Source organism: Wyeomyia smithii, chromosome 1, assembly GCF_029784165.1.
Source record: "Wyeomyia smithii strain HCP4-BCI-WySm-NY-G18 chromosome 1, ASM2978416v1, whole genome shotgun sequence".
Taxonomy (NCBI): domain Eukaryota; kingdom Metazoa; phylum Arthropoda; class Insecta; order Diptera; family Culicidae; genus Wyeomyia; species Wyeomyia smithii.
The window spans coordinates 164,119,932-164,132,420 of record NC_073694.1 but is presented as its reverse complement, the minus strand read 5'-3'; the positions used below and the strand labels follow the sequence as shown (position 1 = coordinate 164,132,420).

General features: G+C 34.9%; 2 protein-coding genes across 3 annotated transcripts in view; one reads left to right on the top strand and one right to left on the bottom strand.

The window, feature by feature from the left end:
• LOC129731814 (odorant receptor 4-like) overlaps nucleotides 1–12,404 on the top strand; it is a 39,944-nt gene extending 27,540 nt beyond the window's left edge. Inside the window, exons 2-9 of the mRNA XM_055692140.1 lie at nucleotides 2,569–2,645; nucleotides 2,701–2,996; nucleotides 3,053–3,328; nucleotides 3,403–3,575; nucleotides 11,579–11,675; nucleotides 11,740–11,841; nucleotides 11,910–12,074; nucleotides 12,135–12,404. Coding sequence (XP_055548115.1) covers nucleotides 2,569–2,645; nucleotides 2,701–2,996; nucleotides 3,053–3,328; nucleotides 3,403–3,575; nucleotides 11,579–11,675; nucleotides 11,740–11,841; nucleotides 11,910–12,074; nucleotides 12,135–12,188 — 1,240 coding nt within the window. The 3' untranslated portion in view covers nucleotides 12,189–12,404. The remainder of the gene's footprint in view (nucleotides 1–2,568; nucleotides 2,646–2,700; nucleotides 2,997–3,052; nucleotides 3,329–3,402; nucleotides 3,576–11,578; nucleotides 11,676–11,739; nucleotides 11,842–11,909; nucleotides 12,075–12,134) is intronic.
• Nucleotides 1–12,489, bottom strand: part of LOC129731795 (5-hydroxytryptamine receptor 1-like) — a 184,888-nt gene that overhangs the window by 75,769 nt on the left and 96,630 nt on the right. The gene's annotated exons all lie outside the window — the stretch shown is intronic.

The window sequence follows — 12,489 nt, the reverse complement described above, 5'->3', positions numbered from 1 at the left end:
AGCCTTTCTTTGCATAAGAATTTAGAATGGACCGCTTCCAATCGACAGAACCTCGCAACGATTTGGTAATATAAGCAGAAAGATATATTTCTGCCCACTCTCTAGGTCCTGACCTGCAGACAGCAAGTGAGGATGTACGGGGGAGGGAAAGGGAGCTTGATTCAAAGTTTGCTTGCTATTTTTCCGCTTTCCTCTCGGGTAATTGAAATCCGCAACCGGCCGGCCGGCGGTGCTTTTTTATTGTTCGGCGCAAAGATGGCACTGCACCGGGACTGTTTTTTTTTTCTTCTCCACTCTGCTGTCATTTTGGTGTTGTTGTTGGCCAGCGGTGTTTTCACAGCCTGTGACGGTTTTCATTTGTCCGCGAGGTGTAACGATATAATAAATGGAAAGCTGAAACTGGCGTTTCCAAGCAAATGAAAATGCTAATCCGAACCCACGGCGGCGGCGAGAGGGTCGCTAGCGGGGACCATTGTCGTTCTCGTTTGCACCTAACGAGAATCACTTACGCCAGTTTTTTCGCTGTTAGTGTAGAAGTGGTTCTGGTTAGAGTTGTTGGTTGGTCAGGTCAAATTAGAATTTATTGACAATGTATGTTTTTTATTCTGTTTAGTTGATTACCAACAAATGCCCATATGGATGAAAGGGACGGAATAGAGGAAAAGTTATTGACTATCTAATCAGTAACATTAATGGAAAAGTATATAACCAGCGACATTTTCCAACTATGAAACAGTGCGTTTGGAGTATTACTACTACGTGAATTTAACAAAACCGCGGGAAGAAAAAAAAACAGTCCAAAATTTTCAAATGACTATTACTCTTGTTTTCTCAAACAAGAGTAACTCAAAACTCAAAACTCAAAACTCAAACAAGAGTAACTCAACTCAAAACAGATTAAGAATGCAGGTACCTATTGTTATAATAAATTTTCATAAATACAATTCGGTTGATTTTGAATCATCCGCAGATCGCATGGCATGGATCGTTTGGAAGCACTTCACTTTCTCGTCAAAGGCATGTCCTCCTGTATAAAACTGATCCAAAGAGATAATATTTTTCCTGTGAAATCCTTATTGCGAAAATTCATGTCTAGCAAAGTGGCGTTTCAGTCAGAGAGCTGCGGGTCAAAATAGCTCTCCGCTTCGGAGAGATTCCAGTAGAACCTGTTATTATTAAAACGCTTGTTTCGGGGAACTGAACTAAAAGGCAACTGAAAAAGTTGGAACAGACGTCCTTCGAAGAAGTTCGCCCATGCTGTAACGGAAATTGTTTCGAAATGGTTCCCATCGACGAGCCGTTGCTAAAGCGTCGGACTACCATTGTTAAACAGCAGTCATTCCTATTTCGACCCCAAAGAGCAAAAGGTGCAACAAGGTTAACTGATTGTCCTGTAGCAGGGCTCAGGGACAGATTCTTTTCTGAATTCAGGTTCTTCGGACAGTCCACAACAATTTTATCGATGTAAAGGTAGAAGGATTTCGTATTGACATAGGTTTTCTCGCAGCAGGATATTAACTTCAAACAAATCTTCTCGGCTGCTGGTTTGGATACTCTTTGGATACCCCCGGGCAAGCAAATGTATTTCTATAGTAACGATCCGATTAAACGTCATAACCCATAAATTTTAAACAACTTTCCTGATGGCTGAAACGGAACAACAACTATATCTTTATTCGAGAGCTCGAACCAAGTTCACCGTATTCGTTTTGTGCCGCCGATGGGGAGCTCAAACTTTTCGAATCGGAAATTCAAATCCGCACAGAGTTGTTCGCAACAAATGATTTGATGGGCCTGGGGCATAATGACTGTTTCCGTTTGGATCGTCTGGTTTGGTTATGGCGCCTTGTGCAATGAATAAACATATTTTCCGCCGCAGCTGGGCGGTGAGTGGCAAATTGAAGAGCTTGTGAATAAATAAAAAAGGAGTGCTCTTTGAAGTAGGTAGCAGGCGCCCAAAATAACAGTTTTATTGGTGTTTAACTTATGGATACTAGATTTTGAACTTTAAATTTTCGAACTTTAGATATTGAAATTCAATGTTTAAATTTTAGACTTCAAATTCAAATGAATATGATTCGGTTGTTGTTAGTGCTTTTTGTGCTTCACCGTGCGCCTCCACCTAGTTAAACTCAATGTTTACGGATGGTTTGCAGTTCACATTCTAAATGAAAAATAAATACTGGTGCAGTTATTTCGGTGTTCATGGCTAATTTCCAAGCCACTGTCACCAGTTACTAGGCGTTCATCAGATTCGTTTTCCCAAGTCTCATTTATGTTAACAGCAATATGCAACTTGAACAACAAACTATCAATGATTCAGTAATTCCTTGCACCGTACCTGCACGGACTGAAGCGTGGTAAGCATTAAAGTTTCAGGAGCAATCATCGCTTCCTAGTGACATCCGACCCGACGAAGGACGTTTGTTTGTGGCAGCATATCGAGTTCCCTACCTTATTACGAATTCTCATTAAAGCGCTCATATCAATAATTCACCGCAATTCCAATTTCCGAAATCACTTTAAATATGCAAATCAATGAACACTCTTGTGACACAACATTCACAGCCCTGCTCCGACGATGTCTCCTCCGCTAAAGTTCGACAGTACATTCGAGTTCACTGTTAAAGTGCAGAAAACGATCGGTAATTTCGCAAAGTGACATAGCCTTCTGTTGTTTATCGAAACATGGCTTTTTAGGAATTCGGTGCCTTTTTGAACCATACCCGACCTCGCTGCGTGACAAACTATCAATGAATGCTGGTTTTATAACAACATTCATGATGCTTTCGTACTGCGTGCTTGGACAGGTGACTAATGTGATCTTATTGCTTAATGGACATCGGGAAACTCAAGAAGCGGTAGAAGAACTTGCCACCCAGATTGTGTGCACCACATTTTGCATCACTGGTCTAGTTAAAATGTACGGCCTAGCGTACCACCGAAACACCCTTGCGAACATTATTGAAGAGTTTCGAACCATGTGGGACGAGCAGGTGAAATTGTGTTTTTCAGAAGTTCGATTTAAGAAAATAATCATGTTTGTTCCAAGCTGCTAACTCTAGCGGACCGGCAACTTTGTGACAAGGTGTTTCGACCGACAATGTCCATCACCGCGTTTGCCGCCATTGGGAACATTGTCATGGTATCCGCCTTCAACTTCCTACCGGTGGCGGAAATGCTTTTCAACAAGTGGCAAACGGATGCATGGAAGCGGTTCCAGCCGTACGTGATCTGGTTTCCATTCGATTCTACCACCGGCTGGTGGTACTATCTGGTGTACACGTTCGAGGCGTATTCCGGTTACATCGTAGCCGTTAGCAATGTTGTAAGCCAGATTTGTTGTAGTAACAATAAATTAAACTTGGGTGACTTGTGGAAACCGCGTTCGCACTATTTCAGGGAACGAATTGTATCTTTTGTTTGCTGTGCGCTCATCTGACCATGCAGTTGCAGCTACTAAACCGGTCTCTGGAAATCATGATGGAGCCGAAAGAGAAGGAAGAGGTGTTCGGTCGAAATGATGCAAAACGGAACCTGTGCAAGCTAGTACAGTGGCACCAAAAGTTGCTGAGGTAAAATGCATAATGCTTCAAATGAAAAAAATAGGCAAGAACCTCTGAAGTGACTTGATGTAGGTTGTAGGCCTTGTTAAATTTTCCAAACACTTCTAAAATTTAAAGTTATGGTCAAAATTAACTAGAAAATTATCACTTATTTTTCTGGAAAAATTACTACAATTACACTGGCATGTTGAAAGTATATTCAATTACGAATCAAATAGAAGTGTTTTTGTGAAAATCGGTTGATATTTGGCTGAGCTATAAATTTTTTAAGTAAAACAAATTTTTTGGCATCTATCTCAAAATTATTTCACGGTGTAACGAAAAAAAAATGCAAGAAGTGCTGATGTGACCTAGTAAAAGTTGTAGCTCTAGTCGAGTGATATTTGCGCCCATTTTTGAAGTTTTTCAAACACCCCTAAAATTTGAAACAATGGTCAAAACATTGTTTTTGGACTTAAGCTCACGTTTTTATTTTTATCTCGGTATTTTTTCAACCGATTCTCTATATTTTGGAAAGATAAAAAAAATAGCACATTCAAAGCATATCGAAAAACAGATTTTACCTATATGCAATGAGCCGTTTCAAAATAAATGAGGTGGTTTATGTTTTAAATGACTTTTTACAACTATATTCGCAATTTTTCACACATTTTGTAACAAATAAGCATATGTTTGAAAATTGGTTATAATGAGGCTTAGAAATGATCTGATGAAAATGTAGATTTCAACCATAATCGTTGATTTTAAACCATTGAAGTAAGTTTCAAATCATCATCAAATCATTTCTCAATCAAATTATAAGCGATTTTCATAAACAACGCCTATTTTGCTTGACACTAAATGCATTTTCCAAATTCTACAGTAACTAATGCTCATTTTTTGTAGAAATGTGTGAAAAATTGTGAATGAGGTTGAAAAAAAAAACAGAAAAAAACATAAACCATTTTTATTTTTTTTTTCAGACAACTCATGACATACAGGTAAAATCTTTGAACATATCTATATGTTTTAAAAGCACTATTTTTCACCTTTCTAAAATGGCCATAACATAGAGAACCGGTTAAAAGTTGAAAATAATATTGTGAGCAAAGATCCACAAACAGGGATTTAACCATAACTTCGAATTTCAGAGATATTTGAAAAACTTTAAGTATGGGCGAAAGTAACACTCAACTAGAGCAACAACTTTCAGGTCACATCAGTAGTTTTCGCATTTGTTTTCCTGATTAGTAAAAACGTGAAATGATTTTGCTATAGATGCCAAAATTCCTGTTTTACTTAAAAAATTAATAACTCAGCCAAATATTACCCGATTTTCACAAAATTACTTGTATTTGATTCGTAGTTGAATATACCTTCAAAATGCAGGTGTTTTTGTAGTGCTTTTCTTAAAAAAATAAGTGGTAAATTTCAAATTAAGTTGAAAATTGCGTGGAAAGGTTTAAACAACTAGATTTAATCTCAAATAGCTTTTAATGTTTTGGTGAAATTAGTACGTACCTGTATATATTTCACAAGCTCTATTTTTTCCCTTTCCAAAACTGCGGAAACATTGTAAATCGGTTGAGAATTGATCGGGTTAAAATCGGGTGAGGTCTAAAAAACGGTATTTTGACCATAACTTCAAATTTCGGAGGTGTGGAAAAATTCTGGTATGAGCGAATGTTACGTTACTTTATTTTCTAATTCTCCTATTTTTTTTACTTCTTCTACTTCTTTAAATTTTTCTATTCATTCTACTTCTACTCTTTTTCTTTTTCGACTTCTTCTAGGTTTCTTTCTACCTCCTCTACTATTTCTACTTCTTCTACTACTGCTTCTTCTATTTCTTCTACCTCTTCTATTTCTTCTACTTTTGCTACTTCTTTAATTTCTTCTACTTCTTCTACTTTTTCTATTTCTTCTGCTTTTTCTACTTCTTCAACTTTTTTACTTCCTCGACTTCTTCTAATTTTTCAATCTCTTCTACTATTTCTACTTCTTCTACTTCTTCGACTTCTTGTACTTCTTCTGCTTACTCTACTTCTTCAACTTCGTCTACTTTTTCTACTTGTACTGCTTCTACTTTTTCAACGTCTTTTTTTATCTTCGTTCACTCGAAGTTGACTTCTACTTCTTCTACTCATAATTTTTCTACTTCTACTACTTTTTCTACTTCTCCTACTTCTTTTTGTTTTTACTTGTTCAAAATCTTCTACGTCGTCTACTTCTTAAACTTCACCTACTCTTTCCATTTCTTCTTCTTCTTCTACTTTTTCAAACTTTTTCGCGTCCTTTTTTTTCTATTTTTTCTGATTTTTCTGCTTCTTCTACTTCACCTTCTTCACCTTCACCTTTTTCTAGCTCTTCTACTAATTTTACTTCTTTTTCTTCTACTCTTTCTACTTCCTCTTCTTCTCTACTTCTTCTACTTGTACTATTACATCAGTTTCTTCTGCTTCTTCTTCTATTCTATTGCTTCTACTTAGTTTTTTCTACATGTTCTACTTCTTTTACTTTATCTATTTCTTCCACTTCTTCTACTTTCTATACTCCATCTTCTTCTTCTCTCTCACTATTTCTTCTAAGTTTCTTACTTTTTCTACCTCCTCTTCTATTTCTTATTTTTCTATTTCTTCTACATATTCTGCTACTTCAACTTCTTTTACTTTTTCAACTTCTTCTTTATATATTTTGCTACGTCTTTTACGTCTTCTACTTCCTCTACTTCTTCCACTTCTTCTACTTTTTTTACTACTTTTACTTTTTTTACTTCTTTTACTGTTTCTACTTCTCATACTTTTTCTTCTTCTTCCACTACTTCTGGTTGTTCTATTTCTTTTACCTCGTCAACTTTTTTTACCTATACTGCTTCTACTTTTTCAACTTTTTTTACTGTTTTCAACTTCTTATACTTTTTTACTTCTACCTACACTTTTTCTATATCTTCTACTTCTTTTAATTTTCTGCTACTTCTTCTTTCTCTACTTATTCCAATTCTTATACGTCTTCTACTTCTCAAACTCCCCGTACTCTTTCTACTTCGTCTTCTTTTATGTCTTTTACGTCTTCCACTTTTTCTACTTCTTCTACTTCTTCTGCTTATTCTACTTCTTCTGTTATTTCTACTTATATTACTTTTTCTATTTCTTCTTCCTCTTTAACTTTTTCACGACTTCTACTTCTTAAATGCTTCTACTTCCTTAGTTCTTCTATTTCTTTTACTGCTTCAACTTTTTCTACTTTTTAAACTTCTTTTACTTTTTTACTTCTTCTACCTGCACTTTTTCTACATCTTCTACTTCTTTTAATTTTTTTTGCTACTTCTTCTTTCTCTACTTATTCCAATTCTCATACGTCTTCTACTTCTCAAAATCCCCGTACTCTTTCTACTTCTGCTTCTTTTATGTCTTTCACGTCTTCTACTTTTTCTACTTCTTCTACTTCTTCTGCTTATTCTACTTCTTCTATAATTTCTACTTATTTTACTTTTTCTATTTCTTGTTCCTCTTTAACTTTTTCTACTTCTTAAACGCTTCTACTTTTTTACTTCTTCTATTTCTTTTACATCTTCAACTTTTTCTACTCTTTAAACTTCTTATACTTTTTCAACTTTTTTTATTTATTCTACTCCTTTTTTCCTACGACCTCTTTCAGGTTTCCTACTCTTTCTACTTCTTCTACTTCTGCTTTTTCAATTTCTCCTTTTCCTTCTATTTCTTCTACTTCTACTATTTATTTAACTTCTTCTGTTTCTTCTGTTTCTTCTACTTCTTCTAATTCTTAGACTTCTACTTCTGCTACCTTTTTACTTCTTCAACTTCGTCCACTTTCTTTTATTCATACTGCTCCTGCTTTTTCAACTTCTCTTATTTTTTGAACATCGTTCATTCGAAGTTGACTTCTACTTCTTCTACTTTTTCGACTTCTTTCAATTTTTCTACTGCTTCAACCTTATTTACTTGTTCAAAATCTTCTACGTCGTCTACTTCTTAAACTTCTCCCACTCTTTCTATTTCTACTTCTTCCTTTACTTTTTCAAACTTTTTTTCATCAATTTTTTCTTCTACTTCTTCTGCTTTTTCTGCTTCTTCTGCTTCTTCTACTTCACCTTCTTCTTTACTTTTCCTAGTTCTTCTAGTTTTTCTGATTCTTCTACTTAATCTACTAATTGTCCTTCTTCCTCTACTAATATTTCTCCTTCCTCTGCTTCTTCTACTTCTTCTACGTCTACTATTTCTTCTGCTTCTTCTACTTAGTCCATTTTTTCTACTTCCTCTATTTGTCTACATTTTCTACTACTTTTACTTCATTTATTTCTTCAACTTCTTCTACTTTCTATACTCCATCTTGTTCTTCTCTCTTACTATTTCTTCCTTTTTTTACTTTTGCTATTTCCTCTACTACTTTCTTTCTATTTTTTCTACTTTTTCTGCTACTTCTACTTCTTTTACTTTGTCTACTCCTTCTTTATATATTTTACCTACGTCTCTTACGTCTTCTACTTTCTCTACTTCTTCCACTTCTTCTACTACTTTTACTTTTCTTACTTCTTTTACTTTTTCTACTTCTTCTACTTTTTCTGCTGCTTCTACTTCTTCTGCTTATTCTTCTTCATTTATTCCTTCTTCTTACTCTACTTCTTAAACCTCGTCTGCTTATTCTACTTATACTGCTTCTACTTCTTCAACTTTTTCTACTTTTTAAACTTACTTACTTACTTTTATACTTTTTCTATTTACACTTTTTGTACATCTTCTACTTCTTTTAATTTTCTGCTACTTCTTCTTTCTCTTATTATTCCTATTCTAAAACGATTTCTACTTCTCAAACTTCTTGTAATCCTTCTACTTCTTCTTCTCCTATGTCTTCTACTTTTTGTACTTCTTCTGCTTCGTCTACTTCTTCTTTTTCTGCTAATTCTTCTACAACTTCTACATATTCACCTATTTTACTTTTTCTACTTCTTCTTTCTCTTCAACTTTTTCCACGACTTCTACTTCTTATAAGATTCTACTTCTTAACTTCTTCTACTTCATTGACTTGTTCTACTTCTTCTTCCACTTCTTATACTTTTTAAGCATATTAAACTTCTTAAACTTCCTGAACTTCTTCTACTCTCTCTAATTCTGCTACTTCTTCTTTTTCTTCCACTTCTTTACTTCTTCTACTTCTCCTACCTTTAACTTCTCTTTCTTTTTTTTTAAATTTTTTTCTGCTCGTTCTATTCTTTCTATCTCTACTATTTCTTCTTGTTCTTCTAGTGCTTCTAGTTCTTCTGCTTGTTCTACTACTTCTATTTCTTCTACTTTTTCGACTCCTTCTACTCCTACTGCTTCGTCTACTTCTTCTATTTCTTCATTTTTTTCTGCTTATTCTACTTATGAAGGACTTTGTGCCGACCCTACTGAAAAGCTGGCAGCACCCTCGTGAAATTAAATGGAACTTTGTGGTTGAGTAAGCAGCTTTGGAATTTTTATTAAAATTCATCGGTACTAACATTTGAAAAGGGCTGAATTTTTTTTTATGATTTGATATATCTGGATATTAACCAGAGATCGAGGAAATTTTTAATGTATAACTGCTAAGGAATTGTCTGAACTTTCATTTAAAATTATTGAAAAAATACAATACGAGATCCTACACTGAAAAAGAGCACTTTAAAAAAAAGTGATTATAAAAAAATGGGTCATCCCAGATTTTTTTCGAAATAAGACTTTTGGATACAAAATTCAGTTGTCTGAGACTCTTCGCAGCAAACCGAAGAAAAACTCTTAAGAAAAAAAGTTTTTTAACAATGCTGTTCCACGTTTTTTGTCTCTAAGACTATAACTGTTTGTTTGTATGTAAATTGTCTTAATTTTACAGTAGAAAATATTTTTTTCCAAATGAAAATGTATCAATACCACATTTAGATTTGGAAAAAGTTGTTTTATACTGTAAAATTTCAAATTTATTTATTTTTTCAATACTTAAAATGAAAATTAAGATAATTTCCAAACGGATCTCTCAGATTTCTCACAAAATGAGTTTTTTTCGATAGAAAATTTTGTTGCCTAAAAATCTTCTGAACAAACCGAAATGACTACTCTAGTTAAAGGAAAAAAATTGTTTTAACGAAACTTTTTTCAAACGTATCCTGAACAACACGCAAAAGTTCAAGCCTTAATCATCCAAGGTGTCCTCTCAAAACGCACAATGATTGCTCTGATTTCTCACAAAAAATGTTTGAAATGCATTACGTATCAGTTGTACAACGAGTACATGGATTGACATCGAAAACAAAATGTGTATCATACATACAATGATGTTTCGGTAAACTTCTGTTTTGGGCTAACGATCAGTTCTGAGGTGCTCAAAAAACCGCCGTTTACTTTCGCGAACCAGTGCGTAATAAAGGCTAGTGCATTAAACGAAAAACCACCAATAGCGAGCCTTGTTGCCTTCTGACTGTTTAATCGTGTGTCGCATATTTTCGACTTAAATGTTCGAAGGATTAGGATGAGAAAACTATTTTTAGATTACTTTAAAAATGTTTAGTGTTTTCAATCTTGTTTAACTTTATGTTTTATCATTGGGGCCGTTTGAGGCCTGTTGTCAAATAAGAAAATAAATAAATATCCTAAAGAACATTACCAATACCAGTACAAATCATCATCATTATGACGATACCAACACCGGTTGAAACTTTTGAAGTACTGTGCTTTTTCGATTTTATCAATAATCGTTTTTATCACCACTCGCCAAATTTCTCGCGCTTTTTTGCGATTTTATCACGTTTTTTCAAAAAATATGGAACAATATACTTCCAGTTGTAGAAAGTGTATTTGAAACAAAGTTTTCACTTGTGCCTTGTGTCCTTGCATGTAAATAGCTTTGAGTGTATAGTTTTATATCAATTTATTTGATCAATTTTCTGGATAGGGTAACCAAGTGCCAAATCTATTTTGTGTAATAAGTTTGTGAAAAACGAACAGTGAAATTCGTATTTCACTGACTTTGCAGCAATAATTATACATTATTCGAGCATTTGAGAAAAAGATATATTCATAGCTCAAATAGCCCTACCGTTTAGTGCTCATAGAATGTAGATTTCAAAATAATAGAATCTAGCGGTTCTACAATTAAACATAAACAAGCATTAGACTCTCCTCACTATGCTTTAAAACGGGCAGCACAGATCAAATTGATATTGTATTATTAATTGTCTTGAGAAAGTTCATGAAAATGCTATGGAGAAAAATGTTATGAACTAACTTTTTTTTTTGTTTATACGTTTATATCTTGAACTTATATTCCATTGAACTATGAAAGTGCTTCATTTTACTCAGAATATCATAAATGTCAATTATATCCAACACAAAAAAAACCTTTTTTATCTTTTCGACAAATTCACGGTTTCGACAAATTCACGGTGAATTTTTTTTATAGTGTAGTAAAATACGATAGATCATCAAATGCGTTATGCCCAGCACACATTTGATGTACTGGTTCCAAACTTGATCAGTAAATGCTCTAACTTCGCTCATAAATGATCTGGTTACGTACATTCCAACTTTTGCGTGAACCAGACACGGAAACGACGCTTGAAGAATTTTTTTTAGAAAACCCTTTTTTCGATAAGAGTGCTCACTTTGGTTGGTTCAGAGCTTGAAAATAAAAGTACAGACGATTCCCTAAAAGTCATCCCTGGGCAACTTTTCTCTGTATTTCGTTACTATTCAGATATATCGGTTTATTAAAAAGAAACTTCAGCCCTTTTCCATTGTTAGGACAGATAAATTTTCAAAAAAATATGCAAATTTGTTTAGGGTAGTAAGGCCTACACACCCACAAAGTTTCGGAAGGTCGAGTTGGTGCGTTCTACTTCTTATTCTACTTATTGTACGTCTTCTACTTCTTTTTCTCATTCTTAATTTGGGTTTTTCAGACATGTCATATTGTCATTCAGCTCTCGGAATAGGTTCTAATTTTCGAACTTCTGTTTTCCAATTCTCATAATACTCAACTTATTTCAATATCAAACTTTTCAGAGCTAAAGAAACGATGGATTCCGTGTTCAGTGTGACATTCTTTCTGAACTTTTCCGCGAGTACAGTCCTAATATGTGTGCAAGCCTTTCTAATGCTTGTGAGTAAAGTTTCCAGCCTAGTTGAGTCATTTTAATCCATTTGAAAAAAAAATCTCACTTCAGATAGCTGACTTTTACGTTGTTACCAAGATGGCTCTCTTCATGGGTTGCTGCCTGGTGGAGATATTTTTCCTCTGCTACTACGGTGATGAGGTTCTTGAGTTTGTATGGCCCGCAGCAGGTACTCCACCTTAAAACAAGCGTCTATTATGCGTTTTGTATTATCGTTGTAGAGTACCCGGCTGGCGCAAGCTGTTTACAATTGCCGCTGGTATCAGATCCAGGCAGATGACGCACGGTTTGGCAGGAATTTGATTCCCATCATTCAGCGGGCCCAACGGCCGATGAAGCTAATGGCGTGGAAGTTCTGGCCCATAACCATCAACAGTTTTGCCTTGGTGAGTATGTTGAAGTGCTTGGCCCTACGCAAGATCGTTTCAATGCACTTTTGATTTCAGATATTGAACGCATCCTGGTCATATTTCACGCTTCTGCGAACCTTCGTCAAGTAGTGAACAACAATGCGTTCTTTTCGGCACCTTTGTACGGCGCCACGACGTTTAAGGTAACTGTCGATACCAAAGGGCAGAAGGATTTATACTCACAGTGGAGCAATGTCTGGCGACGTTAAACATTTTTTTCTTATTATGCCATGTCAAATAAATCTTGTGAACAAAAAAAAATAGTGAAGAAATTACATTAGTCAATAAAAAAATATAGAAAAATAAGACCGAAACATTCAGTTTCAGACAATTCCTAATAGCCGCGGTGTCTAATCGACACCGGTCGGTAATAGTGGTAACACATAAATGC